The sequence below is a fragment of the Cydia strobilella genome, chromosome 6 (assembly GCF_947568885.1).
Source record: "Cydia strobilella chromosome 6, ilCydStro3.1, whole genome shotgun sequence".
NCBI lineage: Eukaryota > Metazoa > Arthropoda > Insecta > Lepidoptera > Tortricidae > Cydia > Cydia strobilella.
Window position 1 is genome coordinate 7,772,820 of NC_086046.1, and position 20,175 is coordinate 7,792,994.

The following is a 20,175-nucleotide window of genomic DNA, read 5'->3' on the forward strand; positions in this document are numbered from 1 at the left end:
GTTTGGTTTGGTGGTATGATTCTACTAATGATATATTAATTTATTATTTTTTCGCAATTGTATTAAAAAACGTCGTTTACAACACGTGTGAAATGTCTTTTCACACTAGTTGTAAAATGTACTATTGTATGGGTACCCTAAAATAGTACATTTTACAACTAGTGTGAAAAGAATGTCTTTTTACCACTAGTACCGAGGTATCTTGCCACGAGCTGAAAGCGAGTGGCAAGACTCGGTACGAGTGGTAAAAAGACATTTCACACGTGTTGTAAACGACGTTTTTTAATACAACTGTGAAAAAATAATAAATTAATATATCATTAGTAGAATCATACCACCAAACTAAACCAAAACCAAAAGTACCTATACAGCTAAGATACGCGAGCTGCCGCAGCCCGCGATACCTTCATACTCGTGCGCGCCCCGGCCGCGGCCGCCGCGGGCCTGGCGCGGGTTGGTCAACGTCACCTCCTCATAACTCATGAGGCCCTGGTACCTGCTCCGCGCTATATTCAATTTTAACTGCGTTTCGAAAGTATAGTTTGGAACTAAAAAGTAAAAAGCGCTAGTTCGAGAAATTGAGCTTCTCGCACGCTACGCAGCCACAAAAAGTACCACTTTTTGAGCAACTGTATTAAAAAAAATATTTTATTTTATTAACCGACTTTTTCGGATTTCAGCTTTCTAGCACTAACGATCACAGAGCAAAGCCTCGGACAGATAGACAGACGGACATAGCGAAACTATAAGAGCGTTTTCACATTGTCGGATCCAATATCGGAAGGAAGTAGAATGTAAGATATATGTGTTTATATGTATTTATTTATGCATTTAATAAATGATTACTAAAAAACCGTCCAAGTGCGAGTCAAACTCGCGCACCGAGGGTTCCGTACTTTTTAGTATTTGTTGTTATAGCGGCAACAGAAATACATCATCTGTGAAAATTTCAACTGCCTAGCCATCACTGTTCATGAGATACAGCCTGGTGACAGATAGACGGACAGCGGAGTCTTAGTAATAGGGTTCCGTTTTTACTCTTTGGGTACCCTAAAAACGACAAATAACGCAAAAAAGACGGACTTAATGCCAATGGCACTCTCCTGCAGCTGTTTTTGTCATAGGCGCCTTCCGACATCCGATATCGGTCGGACCGATAATATTTGTTTGTGTGCGTATGTGTAGGCATAGGTATAATGATTGTTGTAGTGTGCGTGTCCGCTAAAGACGGCGCCAGGGCGCGCCCCCGCGGCCTGACTACGCGAATGTAGGATCCTACATCCGACATCGGATCGACCAATGTGAAAACGCTTTAAGGGTTCCCTTGACTACGGAACTCTAAAAATGGGATTCGGGGGTTCTTGTTACAAAATTTTAAATATGATATTACTTTATAAATTTTTTAAATTAATTTATTTTCAAAAAAGTATAATACATTTTAAACTTATACTAGGTTCGCCAAACTTGCGTTTAACGCAAATTACGGAAAATTACGGAGTTCCTATGGAAAATACCTCGAAGAGTACGTAGAGATATGCAAAATATTACTTAACGGTATTTTTATTATAATTCATAAGGATGGCAATAGGCTGTATATTATGCTTTTTGAATTGACGACAAATGTTATATGTATAATTAATATCTGAAGCTACGAAATGCTGGTTACTATTACTACTGCTGGCTACTCTGGTTTACCACATCAGATAAACTTCAAAGTTGATTTTGCTTCAGCCGCTCTAAGCTTAGTAATCCTAACAAGCTTCCTTCTACTTTAGTCTTAAAGCTTTCGTAGCTTCTTTACCCGACTAAAAACCAAAAAGGGTACTGCTTTTTTTCTCATTTATTCACGCGTAACCAGAACGTGAAAGACGGGAAGCTTAATGTAACGTGTTTTAGAATAAAAACGGTGACAAACAACGCAGATTTGTTTGGAACACGGTTAACTTCAGAATTTCCTGCTAGTTATGTTATAAAGCTTTCTTCATCATAGGGCTGTAATCTTTATTTTACGAGGGCTCGCGCCATACTGACAAAGTGGGATTACGTACTTACTTGATACTCGCCGTGACAATCGAGAAAAGCTTTCTTTAAATTTAGTTGTGACACATTTGAATAAGGAGTCTCTTAAATAGGTACAATAAAAATAATGTTTTATTTAATTTTCCACAATAAAGCAAAAATATGTTGTATCTGCTAAACCTATTAATACGACAAACTATAATTAAATATTTGTAGATATCAAAACTATATACTTACAGATAAACGATGCAGATTTTGTAAAAGGTGTTTTAATTCTTATCTCTAATTCTTGGGACATTATGTATTAAACAGGGTACAAAACATTGTATGTTAGTATTTGGTAAAAATAGTGAAACCTGAAGGTTTTAGATTTTATAAAATATCTTTTTAACAACCCTAGTCCTTGCTGGCAGAAAAGATATTTAAAATCGTTGGTCCGTTATTTTTCTTAAGGAATTTACTTATCTACTCCCGACACTCGTGTTTACTTTGTGACAACCTCACTAACTTTCCTTTATAAATGGCTGTAAACGTTAACGATCTATCAAGCTTTTTTTCTAAATATTCATCACGCCGGTAATTTAAAAATGTGCTTGTATAAATATTGCAAATACCTATTACATGAAATAACACGTACAACTATTTTTACGCGGATGAATATTAAATTATAAACCTTTCATGTTTTTAATTTTAAAATATACTTTTTAACAAGTACCTACGCGGCACGGCCTACCGTACCTGTATAATTATGTAGGTGAGGTTTCCCCGATAGAGAAGTTAAAGTAGGTCTCGCAGCGGTAGTACCTACGTCATCCCCGTTGTCACAACTGGAACGCGGGAAAATCAGAACCAACCGTCGAACTGCAATTTCCGAACCTTCTGAAACGTGCAGAGAAACGTTTAATTAAATTTTCCAAGTAACAAGTGCGATTTATTAGCTAAAGGGGGACTGCGGTGTGTCGTTTGGCAATTTGTTGTTAGTTCATTCCCGTTCAATGGGTTCACAATTTGCTGGCTGTGGAAATGAACTTGAACATATCGGTTGGGAATTGGGAGTTAAACTTTGTTTATAGTGGTTTAATTTGTTAATGGTTTAGGTTTTATTTTTACCTAATTAAAATAAGCCTGGCTAGTTATTCGCCGAAAGCAGAGTAGTAGTTGAAGGCATACCGATGTAAATTAATTAAATTGTTACTAAAGCTATTATAATTTACCTTAGGTACAACTATTTAACCTACTTATAAATACTAAAGTAAACAATTAAGCGAAGGTTTTAGCATAAGGGCAAGGAAAAAGTGCATTAAAACTCGGAAAATGTAAGAAATCTTATCATATTTAAAGCGGAAGGACGACTTTTTACAATAAGTAGAGGTACCTATTCCATATCCGCAACCTTCCCCTTAGCTAAATCAATAAACTACAAAAAACCTTAAGTGTGTCAGGTACGTCGTCAATAGTTAACCAATACTCGGTCAATAATAATGTCCATTAGTCGTCTCGGGCGGGGGCAGTGGAAGCTGGGAAGCAGCAATTCGTTTTGCCGAAAACCGCACCGTGGTCCCGCGGGGAAGCTAACTAAAGGATGACTAACGTTAGACCGGGCCGTGACCGGGCCGGAGCTTCCGGCTCAACGATTTCTATGGAAAGCATCACGTGATCACCTGTCATGTCATAGAAAAGTAAGCGCCGGAAGCTCCGGCCCGGTCACGGCCCGGTCTAACGTGAGTCATCCTTTATGTTGACTGGAACCCGTGAATCTAGGTACGTGCAGGTTTGTTTTTCTATTTTTTTATGTTTGATCATACTTTGAGACGTGAATTATGTAGGTCATATAGAAAAAAAATTACTATAGGACCAACCTAGAAGACGCGAAAAAGGCTCTTTCATACATTTCGCCGAATCATAGGTAGGTCGTTGTTTTCAATGGAACAATCATTCAGACATTTGTTAGACATACTCGTAACAAAATACACATTGGCCTGTCGTAGTTGGCTACATATTAAGTATGTTTAGCGATTCTATTAGTTATGTCATTATTTTGCAAATATTTTTGATAAAATTAAAAAGCTGATAATGACTTCAAATTTTTCAGCGTCCCTATCCGAGAGAAGGTTTGAAGGTTGAATTTAATTTAATACCCACTAATGTAGCACATCAGCAAGCTTTAAAGCTTTAATAAAGTAATTAAATACACGCATGACGTGTTATGATAGTAAAAAGCGCAATAAGTAACGGATGACTGGTTTAATAGATCGATGATAAAAAGCTTTCGTTTTCGCGTTCGCCTATCGGTTAATTACAATGGAACTTTTACTCCTACGTGCAGAAAGTTAGCTAATTTTAGCAAATTAAAAACGTTTTAAGAAAATACTCATATCAGGGTAAATACGAGCGTGTGACATGGACTAGTTTTAACAGTTGATAAATTTAATAATGGTACTTATAGTAAATTCGATTTTTTTTTTGCATCTAAGCTATTTTGCAGGAATTCAATGATACTTGTAGCTAAACCTTAGGGCCTACCGCGAACCACGTTCGTCGTGTTGCATCTCTGTCGCACTTGTAAATTCGTATGTAAGTGTGACAGGGAGGCAACACGTCGAACGTCGGTCGCGGTAGGCCCTCTGTAGTTCGAATATCACATACCGTAAAAGCAGGTAACTATAGTCCTATAATACAACTATGGTCCAATTTTTAACGTTGATTAAACGAGCCGTTTTGATTTGTACTCCTTACATTCATTTTGTTGCTTAGATATAGGTACTAAGTTAATGCTTTTTTTAGGGTTCCGTACCCAAAGGGTAAAAACGGGACCCTATTACTAAGACTCCGCTGTCCGTCTATCCGTCTGTTTGTCACCAGGCTGTATCTCATGAACCGTGATAGCTAGACAGTTGAAATTTTCACAGATGATGTATTTATGTTGCTGCTATAACAAAAAGTACTAAAAAGTACGGAACCCTCGGTGGGCGAGTCCAACTCGCACTTGGCCGGTTTTTCTATATTAGATACCTACTCATTATACTTTGAAAAATATTTATACATATTTTACCGGAACTTGAACTTGGACCATAGTTGTAAGTTGTGGACTAAAGTTACCTGATTTTACAGTACATATTATGAAAGCCATGGTTAGGCACCTAGCACTAATGTGCTTTCGTAATTAGTAATCTAAGTACGAAAAATGATCTGGATGATACAGTTTCGTTTCATACCTAAAAATTTAAACATACCTACATAAGGTACACATTCTTTTAAAATACCCACTTAGAGTTATTCATACTCATACTCATTTATTGATAATATTATTACATATATACATTAATTACATGAGACAAATTATATGATTTTTACAGTTTCGGGTTGTGTACAAATATGTTAATTAATTTTACAATATTAACTAGTTTTGTTAGATACATTCAATTATTTGTTGGATGTCAATTAAAATATTCCTCAAATAGAGTCATAACATAAGAATCTACCTAAATAATCTTCCACAAGTCAGTAAGGCTACTTTCACTAAAGGAGTAAAAGTGGTAAAAGGTCACACATTGACTTTTACAGCAGCGGTAATTCCTGCTGGTTTATACGAGTAGCAAGGGGTGTCCTTACTTCAATGGCGGCTTAAAATAACGGTAGGGTAGGTATAGAGCAAACGGCGTAGCTCGGCAAAAATATCTAAAAGGTATAGATCTGTTTATACCTATGTACCTAAATGCTACTACGGATGTTGTAAATTATGTTTTTTTTTTCTATGAACTATAAATACATTTGCATATGTACTATAATTACAAATGCTAAATCACATGCAACTAAATAAAAACCCATGCACTCATTGAGCGGTGGAAAAAACAAAAAAACCTGTTCCTTTTCCACTATTACAGTGAGTGAACATATTTTTTTGATCGAGAATAAAAATCACATTAGCGGCATTTAATAGCTATTTATAGAACAGAGCTGCTGTTTGTATTTATCATGATCTAGACCAATAAGTCTACCTACCTGGGGGCCTAGCCAAGATGCCCATCATTTGCGCCATAGCGAACGAAACTAATGTCTACCTTATATGGAAGAGAGATAGAAAGACATACGCTACGGCGCAAACGATTTGCATCTTGGCTAGGCCCTTTGGTCTAGACAGCGACTAACAATGCAGATTTACCGGCAGATGAACGAAAAAGAGAACCCTGTAATTTGGTGTCGGTTGCACGCCACGCGCGTGCAAAATTTGAATAAACCTGACGTCGACCATCCTATTTGAAAGGATACAACTGTCATACCATGTCAGTAACATAATATGCTTCCTTATCAACCTCGTGTACAAGGGCGATTGCAGCTTGGAATACATATGAGCCGAAGCAAGGTTTACCCTACCTAATTAATGCTGTTAGTTTGAATCGTCTCGTACATTTGAAACCGCGTACTTGTACTTGCTACACTTAACTGGAAAATTTTCTACAAAATCATTATAAAGTGTTCAGATCAATTCTAAATATTTAATAAATTTATAAATATTATTATCAGAACTACAAATTTTCGTGCCTTTTAAGTGCCTAACGTTGAAGCTTATCATATGAAAACTTCATAAGTACGAAAGCAGCTCCAACAAGTCCATTCCAAAAGCCATTGGCCGTGAAAACATGTTAGGTTAGAGTTTGTTGTAAACAATTATGATTTCTGTAAAATGAAATTAAATAATGGTTTCGAATACTTAATACTTAATAAAGAAAATACTTCGGTATATTGTGATCGCAAAACGAAAGCATATTTTTTTAATTGAGTACATCATTCACACTTGTCAAAAAGACCCTCATAAATTACAGTGATCACCTCAACGCCTACGCTTCTTCATTGAGTGATCAATTAAATCAGATAAGCCCCGCTTTATTGTTATATTGAGTTACATTCACCGCAATCGATCGACTCTTATCAAATTGTTTCCGAAGTCGTTAAGTCTAATTTAAATCAACTGTTATCAGGTTCTTTACTCAACTCTAAATTAAATAAGTCAGTGACAATCTTCTTTCAATGATTATTCATACGAGTCAGAATAATAAATAAATGTTAATGATGGTGGTGACCTATTTTTTTTTTTGTAAAATTTCGGTATCTTTAATAAAAAGTTAGGAAATAAAAACACAACTAAAAGTTGAGTCGATTTTTCTAAAAATCTCTGTCCTTAGGTAATTTTTTGATGCAACCAACCCTAGATTTTAACATTCAGTTCATATCTTATATTATAGTCAATCGGCTATCAAACTATTTGGTTACGCACTTAATTGTTTAAGTCCTTTTATACAATATCCAATTATTTACTAACAGCGATATGACAAAGTAAATAAAATTCAGCAAAAGCACGGTGTAGGTATATTAGGGTTATTTTTATTTCACGCCGCGTGACCGACGGTGGTGATTCGTGTTTAGTTATTTGGGTCCGTCGGACCCTTCCGTGTGTCATGTCAAGCGGATAGGAAGCGTAATGGTAGGGTGCAGGACATTGGCCTTCCGCGCTTCCGACCAGACAAACATTCGCTACACTAACAACGTTATTTTAAGTAATAACCTAGCCCCATTTTAATAATAAATAGAGTAAGTAAATAAGTTTAAATTACCAAAAATTGATGTCGTAAAGTCTGGAAACAACTGCGATAAATAACTCAAATTCACTCAGAGCTCGGAACAGACTGTTATAAGAAGTAATAAACAAAAGTTTAATCGCTTGCAGGTCCCGAGTTTTGTCCGGAGCTAACCCAGAAATTTGTCGGCTTATTGGAAAACTTGGATCGGATCCGAAGATTGTGTTCTGTGTTGTGACTCTCGCGATCTTGTGTGTTCCTCCGGTGTTCCGGGGGCTGTAAACGGTTATCAAAAGTTGCCAAAGTGTCTCCTATTAAGTTGTCGGCGATGGACAGCAACTCGGTGTCACCGATGCCAGAGCTAGCGCCGATCGCCGAGTTCGACAAGTCTCCGCCGTCGCCGCCGAACGAAGAGGTTCCGATGGACGATCTACCGCCGCCCCCTGCTACGATCTCGGGGCAGACGGACGGAAAGAAGCTTAAACTGTGAGTATCTCATAATGATATTAAGTATGCAATAAACTTTTAAATAGTGCTCTAGGTCAACAAGCTGCCCATAAATAGCTAAATCAAACAACTTTAACTGTATTCGTCGTAGTATACTGACGTTTACGTTTACGGACTGACATGATGAGGTTATCACGATACCTTGTACGATTGTGCGATTTTTATCTTATTAGGTTATTCAGTGTCCTCCTCCTCTGTAATTATCTTGTTGCTAAAATTTTTCGGAATATAAAAAAACAATGCTTCAACAACAGTAAATTTACCTTGCGTGTATTAAAATTTTACCTACGTATGAGTACCTAGGTGTTGTAACAGGTAGTTAACGTCAACGAATAATGTAATGAACTATGGTTACGACGATCGTTAAACTACGCAAAAGCACCTATTTAACGCAGCAAGGTACCGATTTTACGTGCCTATAACATTGATGTTAATTTAGGTCTTCAACATTAACAACAGCTACTACTTATTACTCTCCAACATTAAGGAGGTAGTCCAAGCGTTAATTAACTTAAATTAGCCATGTTTGGAAATTATTTATATAGCTTGTGTTATAATACTATATATCTGCGCATAATTAACAAACACACTAAATAAGATAGTGACCAATATCAGCTACGCAGAAAGTTCTACGAAACTTATTGCCATATGATTTGATGATTGATAATTATTCTGAAGATAATGTTTTATTAATTAGTATTCCCAGAATATTCAGAGTATAATAAAATTTAATACGGTCATATTTTATATATACATGGTATAATATCTATGCATATATTAACGTATGTATACAAAGTTCGTGAACTCTTCTCTGTGAATGAACTCTTGCATATTTGATGAAGTTTTCATCGCGCGTTGTGGTTCCCTATTCTAGGAATCGTAAAGTTACTTACTAGTGATTTAGGTTTAGACACCGCTTTACAGAAAATAAATGTTTATAATAAACTTACTATTGTCTTCGATCATCGCTATAGTTACTCAAGAAATAAAACTACTTAAATGGATTAAATATATCGCGTACAATGAATTTCACTGAATTTACTCGTAAAATACATTTGACGTGGTTATAAACAATTGGTTATAATTGTTATAAACAATAAATAGGACTTTGTTGGATATTTTACTTTTTAGCATTGAAGATAATGGTGTAAACTTGTGCAAGGACTTCACTTACCAATAAATTACTCTATTTAAAAAAATAACATTACCCTCCAGAAATTGTATTGTACGAAAACTTGACACAGTTATTTCCTCCTGGGATCACAGCTGAGATTCTATTTCTTTTTCGTCTTAAACCATTCTACTTCTATATTCGTGGTGACGTTGATACGTTGATAGTAAGAGAATAGAATAATGTGGTGTATTCTACATCCCCTTGGTTACATACCTATGTCAGGTTTGAAATTTACGCGGTACCACATTTTAATTAGGCATTTGAATTTCTAATATTTACTACTAACCAGATGCCGGGAAAGAGTTTTAGATATCGGCTTTAAGCATTTTGTTTGTGTTCAGATAAAAAAACTATAAATACCGTCTGTCAATCACAAACAAGAAATAATTTATCTGTACCCAGGAAACTCGCAGTACTTCAATATCATATCCCATATCCATATTCCATATCAATTTGTGCATACCTTTGATCCACCTGACAGATTTTTCTCAGCTTCGTCCAATTTCTTTTAATACCCAATACACACGTGACAGTGATGAGGGTCCCAAACATCTAATTCTAATGTACTTTCCACAATAAAAAATAATACATCTTATACCTTTAAACGAGCAATTCTTGTATCTATATTTATATATTTCGGGGATCTCGGAAATGGCTCTAACGATTTCGATGAAATTTGATATATGGGGGTTTTCGGGGGCGAAAAATCGATCTAGCTAGGTCTTATCTCTGGGAAAACGCGCATCCCAGATATTACCATAAGTATAAGTATTACCATAAGTATAAGTTTTAGCGCTGGTGGCATAGCGAACCACTGGTGGCTTAGCGGTAAGAGCGTGCGGCTTTCAATCCGGAGGTCGCGGGTTCGAACCGCAGCTCGTAGCAATGAGTTTTTCGGAACTTGATATTTACCAGCTGCTTTTCGGTGAAGTAAGACATCGTGAGGAAACAGGACGAATCCCAATAAGTCCTAGTTGCCCTCTGGGTTGAAAGGTCAAATGGCAGTCGCTTTCGTAAAAACTAGTGCCTACGTCAATTCTTGGGATTTGTTATCAAGCTGACCCCAGGCTCCCATGAGCCGTGACAAAATGCCGGGATAACGCGAGGAACAAGAAGATAATACATTCAGTAGTAGACAGTAGTACGTCAAAAAAATAGCAAGGATATTTTTAATTAATAGGTCCTAAGAGCGTTATCACGCGCCCCGCGGCCTGACTACGCGGATGTAGGATCCTCCATCCGATATCGGATCAGACAACGTGATAACCAGGCATCGTAAACTGCGAGCGAAATCCATTGAAGTACTAACTAACAGCCGGGCTATGATGCTCGACTGTATAAATGATATAGCTGTATAAATGATGATAAAACTGACATTTTATCCAGTTTTGACGTCTTATCCACTTTTGACAACGATAGCCGTTAAATGATATACTGCATAACATGGTCGTTGGATAATATGTCATTTGTCCACATTTCCACCTTAAAATTTGATGATAAGTGGATAAGTTAAATGATATATATGACACTTGTCCAGATTTATACATTTTTATACACTTTTGTCCACTTTGACAGCAATAGCCGGTAAATGGCTACGATTGTTGGATAAATAGATATATAGTCGATTTTTGACGGCTAGCCTTTGATTAATTTATCGTAGTGCTCACTGGGCACGATAAGTGGAAACACATAGACTTGAATACTAGAAGGGGATTTGAAATGAAATGAAATGTAATTAAAAGTATTTATTTGTCAGAATATGGTACATTGATGTGATCTTAAGTTAGAATTAATGCAAGTTCCATCATATTCTACCGTGAAGTTTGGTTTAAGGTCTTTTTGTGAGGATAGTTCATCTTTCGTTTGTTCTGCTAAGATTAGCGAAAAAGACTTGTGGAATATAAATTGTGAAATATACCAGTTTTTGGAGTTAAATATCAGTAAGTATCTGTTTTTTTTTTCACTATAATATATACAATTTGGATTCCATTTATTTACATATAATATTATCAATACATTCTTTGTAGGGATGGCAAGACACCATTTCTTCTTGGCAGCTGCTGCTATTAAAAAAAGAGGAAAGAAAACTGCAACGACGGGCCATAAGGGATGCATGCAACCGATATGCCTAACAAGGAGTTTCGTCACATATATACCTATAGAGTGCGCAAAAAATTGGCACTCTATTTGTGTGGCGAACTCGACGCCGACCTCAAACCTCAACATGGCGATTGATTGCCGGCACATCTTAAAGTAAAGATATAATGTTGCACTATTCCTCAAATCTTTCTTGTCACCTTTACCACCACCTTGATCTTAATACTTGTTTAATAATGACATACCAACTTACAACTCTTTATTTTAGGTTCTAACATCACTGCACCTATTAACTGACGGTAGTTACCAAAGGGGAACTGGACAAGACCATGGCTTGTCCATTGCTCAATCTACCGTCAGCAAGTCCCTAGATCAATTTGTGACTGCGGTGAATAGAAGGTATGTCCATTTTGGTACTGAACACCACTGACGCAGGTGATGAGAACTATAATGATGTTCCTTTTATACGGCGTAATCACATACATAGTCAGTAACATTATATTTATACATTTTTCCTAATACATACTTACGTAGAATTTTGAGGACTATGAAATAGAAATAAGGCTTGAATGTGTATTTTTGAAAATTAAAAGTAATTTGAAGTGTTTCTAAATATTTCAATGCATATTCATATTCATATGTACCTAACTTTTGTTATTAAATGCAACTTCTTTAGGACTCTTCGAAGCTTGTACTTCCATATTTATGGAAGTATTATTCAATATTAGCTACGTGTAGCTAAGGTACCAAATCATAAAAGTGGTGGGTTGTTTACAGACTTAAGGACAAATGGATATCTCTTCCCAGGAGACGAGCGGTCCCGGCAATCCATCGCCAGAGGTTTACCCGGGTACCTGTCGAGTCGACCCTAGTATATAGTATCCATAATTTTTAGATGTAGGTTTTAAGTTTGTAAATTTCTGTATACTTTTTAATATTTGTTATATAAATAAATACACATATAGCTAATAAATTTTTTGATATTTTTTTGTATTAATATAAATAAATGTGGAACTTAAAAATGAAGTTCATAAGATAAGTATGCATAAAGCTGATGAAAGTAATTAATATGTACTTTATATCAATAATAAATTATGAATAAATAATGGGCTTGAAAAATTAGGTAGGTATATGCAACCTTCTCAATGTTACTTCATACAACCAAGTATTGTGTATACGCGAGTCAATGGCTAAAGAAATCGGTATAAGTAAGCTCTCCGATTACGCATAGGTTGTTACGAATCTCACGGTCACGTTATAAATACTGGGGTTTCCGAGATGTCTACATGCTTGCTAGCCTATCGTTGGGAATTAGGATTTTTCTTTTCTAGGGTTCCGTAGTCAACTAGGAACCCTTATAGTTTCGCCATGTCCGTTCGTCTGTCTGTCTGTCCGAGGCTTTGCTCCGTGATCGTTAGTGCTAGAAAGCTGAAATTTGGCATGGATATATAAAATATAAATCAATCGAAAAAAATGATATGAGGTTTTTAAACAGTTTCTGACATTTCCTGCGATAAATCGAGGATTGAAAACATTTTAACAAAAATACTGATGATCTTAGATTTTTCTCATGGGCTGTATTGTCATCGAATAATAAAAGTTATCGAACTATAATAGAAGTGGCCTACCGCGTGCGCCCGTGAGGGATAGAACATACGCAATGCGACAATATGATTGGTCGAGTAGCCCACCATAAACCATTCAAATTTACGATGGGGAATAAAAAAAACCGGCCAAGTGCGAGTCGGACTCGCGTTCCTAGGGTTCCGTACATTACACAATTTAACAATTTAAGCAATGTATTTTTTATGTGAAACGTGAGTGAAATGTCTTTAAAAAACCCGTAGGGGTAGGATCAAAAACTAAGTAATTAAGCCCAATTCACGCTTGACTGCACATTTTTAGTAGGTTTTTCTGTAATCTATATGTAAAGATCTGTTTTGTGTGTTTTTTTTTAAATTTAAGACCCAGTAGTATCGGAGATAAAGGGGGGGAATGGTAATTTTTTGTCTATTTTCTTGAATAACTTCTAAATTGTTTATCCTAAAATTATAAAAAATATATATTTGAGATTCTCACAATGAGCTCTTTCATTTGATGACCTTCCAACCCAGAGGGGGAACTAGGCATTGTTAGGATCAGTCCGGTTTCCTCACGATGTTTTCCTTCACCGAAAAGCGACTGGTAAACATCAAATTATATGTCGTACAAAGTCTATCATTTGAACCATGGGTTCAAAACAAAAAAAAAAAACGTGAATGTAGAGCTGTAGAAAGACATTCAATGAAAAGTCGTTTTTGACTTATCGCTAAAACTTCCCTTCTTAGTAAAAAGACGTACCTATGTACAAAGCGTTGCGAAGGTATGCACCTACTCCCTTTTGCCTGTTATGTTATGTTGTTACTTACTAATAGGTTCCATTCAAGGCAGCCTATTGTGACGGACGGGTAACTACGGAGCCCTACAATGAGCATGGCCCGACATGCTCTATGCCTTTTTTTCAGATATTCAGCACTTGAACCTCTTATGGTCACGGAATTAATTTAGATATTGTCTATGTCACCTATTTTGTGTGTTTTTTTACTAGCCTATACATATATAATAGAAGGAAGAATAGAAAAAAGGAGAGGCAGAGGAAGATCGAGACGTGCGTTTTTGGACCAAGCCAAAGAGAAAATCAACGTAGTGACGTATCAGGAGCTCAAAACAGTGGCAGAAAGAAGAACGGAGTGGCGTGGCGGTTACTCCACCGACAAGAGCCATCAGGCTCTTAAGAGTTATGATGATGACATATACATATAAGAGTGTTCCACTGCTCGGCAAAGGCCTTCCCTCTCACCGCTATTTAGTCCTATCCAAATTGTCCAATGTACACTCCCACTTCTTTTCTAAATAAGTGTCCTGCCATCTCTATTTTGGTCTTTCTCTGCTCCGAGGTCCATCCTGTGGGATCCAGTATGTGGCTAGTTCGTTAATTCGGCCAACGTGCCCTGCCCAGCCCCATTTAGCCCACTTATAGCTTTGCGACCTTCATGCCCACATCCACAATACCGGTTTTGGATCGCAGTGCGGTGTTTATATGTAATATGCTCGGTTGGTCGGTTCTACGAACATCCAGCATGCTGCGTTCCATTGCTCTCTGACAAACCTTGAGTCTGGACTTTTCAGTTTCAGTTTAAGACAAAGTTTATGAATAGGTAGGATAAACATTCCGACCAGTTTATTTGACAAAGAATATCTGAATTTATACCAAATTGACCTGAATATCTATTCAGGTGCTGAATTTCTTAAAAAACAAGCGCACGTGTTGTCATCACGGTTTATGACATACAGCCTGGTGACAGACAGACGGACAGTAGAGTCTTAGCAATAGAGTCCCGTTTTTACACTTTGGGTACGGAAACCTAAAAAGTAACCAAGGAACCATATACATTGGACACACGTAGGGAGCTTTTGAAATGTTTACGTTTCCCATTCGTAAAGTGTCCTAACAGCAAAATCCAACTATCTATATCTCTTTCGCTCATTACTTTTCATATGTAAATGTGGTGGTCGAAAATCGTGGGTTCACCCTCGGGTTGTGCTTTAGCTATGAATTTCGGTTAGGGTCCGTTTCATACAGACAAGTGGTTAATAAGGATATTCGCTGACTTTGAATATGTTTGACGAGGATGTATTTTCAAAATGGCATAAAATCGTCAAATGAAGGAGTTTAATAATAAGTAATACTTAGTTTTAAAGAACATATTAACTATTTACTTAAATAAAACCAAAATTGGGCGATATCGTGAGAATTTTTTGAGAAAAGTTATCTTAAAAAAGAAAAAAACGTTTAATGCTAAAAAATTTGCATCTTTGGTGACAGATTGCACAAAAACTATAAGTGATAGCACTGTAGTGTGTATAAGAGATTAATAGCAAATTTATTAAGGATCACTTCGTTCCTACACACTTTTTCTGTATCTTGAACGGTTTCCTTAAAAATTGAGAAAACCCGGGTTTCAGGCCCATTGCGGGGGGGTGGGGGGGTGGGGGGGGGGTGACGCAGAGGGGGGAGGGATGGGGAGGGTTGATGAAAAATAACCTCGGTCCATAACGTACATATCCCAATTTAAAAAAGTCTTCCATTAATTATGCCGTAATTTTAGCTAATTTCCCTTACCTAATGATTGACGCGACAGTATCTCGCCGCGAGATAGACTACCCGTCTTTCTGTATGAATTAAAGGGGGTCGGGTAGTCTATGTCGTGACGAAATACTCTCGCGCCAAACATGTGCTAGCCCGGCTATAATTAGTTTATGTAGCTTCAGATACCATAGTAAAAAAAATACAGCGAATATAAGTTTTTATAGAAAACTTGTTTTTGCTCTATTTCGTTTACGTTTACGAGAGCTATATAAACTAATTACAGACCTAGATATACCTCATGTTATCGTATATGCAAGGTTTCATTAAAATCCAACACGTAGTTTTAAAATGAGAACGAAACTCCGTTTGTATGGGAAGGTGAAATTCGGCCGAGCTTGCCCGGGACTCTTACATGAAGATTACTGTTTACATGGCGGAACAAAAAGTATCATTCATAAGATTAACATATAGGATAGCGTTTACCCCTAAAAGCATCTGCTAATAGGATCAGAGTCACATGGAAAAGCTAGTTACTAAATAAAATACCTAATTCATGCATGTTTGAGAAAGATAGACGCATTTAAAATGGCATGGCGGTAAGAAATTCTGCTTCTTCTGATACAGGCGTTCGTAGGGCTCTGTAGGAAAAAGATAGGAGGGCGAACCATTCGTTCAATCCATTAATTGTAATGCAATTATCAATGATACTACATCAGTTACTAGCGGCGATACTCCTCGCCCCTTTTGGAATGTGGCGAAAATCTCGCACTGACCCTTAATGAAACAAGTTGGTCCAGGCTACAGCTATATGTTTGTGAAGCTGGAGCTGGTGATGGTGGTGTGATATTAAAGCGAACAGAGGCCTCGCCGGCGAGTTGCGGAGGCATGAGGCGGGGAACATCTTTGTGTTAACGAGTAATATGCGACTTAAGACCTCGGGACGTGAACACTCGCGACGAGTCAAGACAGTAAGGGGCACGACGACTCAGACAGAGAACTCATTGCATCTAACACCATGAAATAGTAACATAGTAAATGAGAAACTTATATCAAATAACAAACACAAACCACAGTATATAATTATGTATAACTAAACAATTCACAATTAACGTCTGGCACGATACTGCAGAGTCGATACACTCTCGATGTGTGCACGGTGCACCGTCGCATCTAGCGGCGGCAGCGGGGACTTGGTCGGAGCCGGAGCGCTAGGCCTCAGACAGGGCGTCGAAACGAAAGGGGCTAAAGGGCAGGCGAAAGCCGGCACTCCAATGGGTAGGCCTAGTTTTTACAGGCGCCTTCGGGGACATCGGTAAACAATGAATTCGATAGGGTCGTAATCGTAACACAATTTCAAACCGTACCACAAAATTCTTACATTGCATATTTCCATTTTAAAAGAACATTTTTACATATATATGATTAAAATAGAATTTTACTACTGCTGTAATGCGACATGCTAAAGACGGTTAAATTTGAGGCGACGGTATAAAAGTTTTACTTTAATAAACGCCTTAAATAAACTCAATTAGAGTTTATTTTTCAAAAGCTTACACCATGGATAATTTTTAACTATCAATATCACATGTACATGGATAAGTGATAGGACGTCATTTAGCCAAATATTCATTAAAATACACTTTAATTAAACTTGTTTAGAATTGATTTTTCAAAAGCTCAAACCATGGATAATTTATAACTGTCTATGTCATTTGTACATAGATAAGTGGTAGAATGTGATTTAACAATCTATTCTTTAAAATACACCTTAAGTTATCGACTTTAAAATTGATTTTTCAAAACCTCATCGCTATCATTTGTCACTTATACGTTATCCTCGCGACTTTATATCCAATTATATCACTTATCAGATATGCCGTCTTTTCACTTATACAATTATAAATGAAATGGTGACAAAGCATCATAGCCCTCCAGGTTGTCATAATGTCATACGTCATTTTAATGGATTTCGCTCGCAGTTTACGATGCCTGGTTATCACGTTGTCTGATCCGATATCGGATGTAGGATCCTACATCCGCGTAGTCAGGTCGCGGACCGCGGGGCGCGCCCTGGCGCCGTCTTTAGCGGTCATGCACACCACATCAAGCATTATGCCTACACATACGCACACATACAAATATTATCGGTCCGACAGCTGTATTTGTCGGAAGCGCCTTTCCGATATCGGATGTCGGAAGGCGCCTATAACAAAAATTGCTGCAGGAGAGTGCCATTAGCATTAAGTCCGCCTCTTTTGCGTTATTTATTGTTTTTTAGTAATAATGATTTACTAAATGCATAGGTACATAAATACAGAGAAACACACACAGACATCCAATATCGGATCGGACACTGAAAACGCTCTAAAGCGGATTCCTTTAAACGTCGTAACCAACATAAAAACCTACTGTTAATGTAAGAATACGAAAAATATACATATTTCATATTTTATTTTACTTACCTTTTCATCATTATAACCCGTTTATTTTTTAATATTGAAGATTGAAAAACCGTTCTTAATAAGTTGTCTGCATGGAACGGAATAACTATGGAAGGTTAGGCTTGTTATATCCTCATTGCCATAATCAATGAGGATATAATAAGATAGAGCGGTACTGACATAGTAAATTTTGTAACCACAGTAAATTCACTGCCATCTATCGACACATTTTAAAACTAAAAATTAAGATTTATAAAAACTCGACAAAATGTATTTAAATATGGAAAATGTATTTAAATATGGATAAACGATTTTTTTTATTTGCATTCATTATTTTTATGATTTTGACCCATGTTCTTTGACCAAAGTAGACCAGTAGGCCAAAGCTAGTAGCGCCCTCTGACCGAGAATCAAATTTTCTTGATTTTCGAGGCACGTTTTTTCCTTAGACTGTATCCATCTATTACGGAGTTATATCTATCTTTGATTATGGTGTTACAGTGCTTCCATCTATACTTTTCATTGCAAACTAACGAATGGTCATAACCAGTGTTACCAGCCCGTATCCCCAGTTTCGGACGATGTGTAATCTAAAAAGGGACGGTTTTTATCACAATGGGACGAAAACAAAGTTGGAATATTTTTATCATAATTTGTGTACCTGCGATCAATGCAAATGGTCAAAACTATCAATGTTAGTGCGTTGTTAGTACATCAGGCTTCTTCAAAACAGGCAAATTATCGATGTATAGACAAATACATAGGCACATGCTACTTAGGTACTTGATATGTACCGTCGATGGACGGTATTTCGGTAAAGATTTTCAATTTTTTTTTATACTGGACGCTCGATGCCCAAAAGGGACGGTAGTTCCGAAGGGACGACAAAGGGACGGTGTGGCATTAAAAAGGACGGAAAAATCGTCCTATTTGGGACGATCTGGCAACACTGGTCATAACATAACAAGTTTATTTATAAACAACAGCGAGGCAGCGAGTGAAACATTGCAGTTAGTGGTCGCTAGGTGGCGTAACGTGTACTATAGTAAGCAAGTCTGCGCTGACTCACAAAATACGTTTAAACTTTAAATCAAACAAATACTAACTTTATCAAAAGAATGGCAAATTAACAATACTAGCGTAAAGAAGTTGGCCATTCATAACTATTGAAACTGAAAACAAGTTATTTGTACAATGCATGTTATCTCTTTCTATCAATTGAAGACGATAACGTGTGGTCTCAGTCTCACACAAACGACTGGTTATGGTATCGAAGTAGGGCGCCTGCGTCGTTCGGATCGAGTCGAGATCTCGGAGAGAGGCGACACGGACCCCGCGAACATGCTCATGTGACAGCTTGCCGCCGAAACTTTTAAAATTCGAATTTAAAAATCGAACGACGGTGAATTGGTGATCAGTGATTTTTGGCCTGTGTTAATTTTTGTGAGTGCTTCGGAAAAATGGCGAGAGGAAAGAGTCAACCGTATGTTATATTATCCATTTTTCCATTTTTAATAGTATAATTTTCCTTTTGGTAATAGGTACCGGTTTGCACTTGTTAGGACTGCTGGAATTAAGCGTAGTGAATATTATAATTAAGACAAGTGCGTCCGTTGATTTTAACTACCCTTGTGTCCTTTTAATTAACCACGTCGTGTTGCCAAGCTTAATTGCTCTGAATATGATGCTTAGCAAATAAATATTTATCGATTATATTTAATCTTAAAAGTGTTATTAAATTAAAATTTTCGTTATTGATTTACAGTTATAAAACGGCATTTGTCAAAAAAAAACAACGTTAATAATAAAAAAAAACGGCAAAAAAATCACGTTTGTTGTATGGGAGCCCCCCTTAAATATTCATTTTATTCTGTTTTTAGTATTTGTTGTTATAGCGGAAACAGAAATACACCATCTGTGAAAATTTCAACTGTCTAGCTATCACGGTTCATGAGATACAGCCTGGTGACAGACGGACAGACGGACAGCGGAGTCTTAGTAATAGGGTCCCGTTTTTACCCTTTGGGTACGGAACCCGAAAAATGGTAATAATTTAAAATTTACCGTTGTGACAAAAGATTGACACAAAAGGAAACTTCTGAAAAATTATATCCATTTCGGTGCATACATAGTAGGTACAATGTATGTAATCAACTTCATGGTAATTGGGGTACGTGTCCATAACACACATAAAATTATGGACAGACGGTCCGTAAAACGGAAAGTACATGA

General features: G+C 37.0%; 1 protein-coding gene across 3 annotated transcripts in view; it reads left to right on the forward strand.

Annotated features, from left to right (window-relative positions):
• LOC134742403 (plasma membrane ascorbate-dependent reductase CYBRD1) overlaps positions 1-20,175 on the forward strand; it is a 104,245-nt gene that overhangs the window by 20,285 nt on the left and 63,785 nt on the right. For 2 of the 3 annotated variants that reach the window (XM_063675540.1, XM_063675539.1), the window contains exon 2: positions 7,745-8,081. In XM_063675540.1, the coding sequence (XP_063531610.1) occupies positions 7,924-8,081 (158 nt within the window). In that variant the 5' untranslated portion in view covers positions 7,745-7,923. Of the gene's footprint in view, positions 1-7,744; positions 8,082-19,205; positions 19,427-20,175 lie in introns of those variants that run through there. The other variant, XM_063675542.1, reaches the window with a different exon arrangement.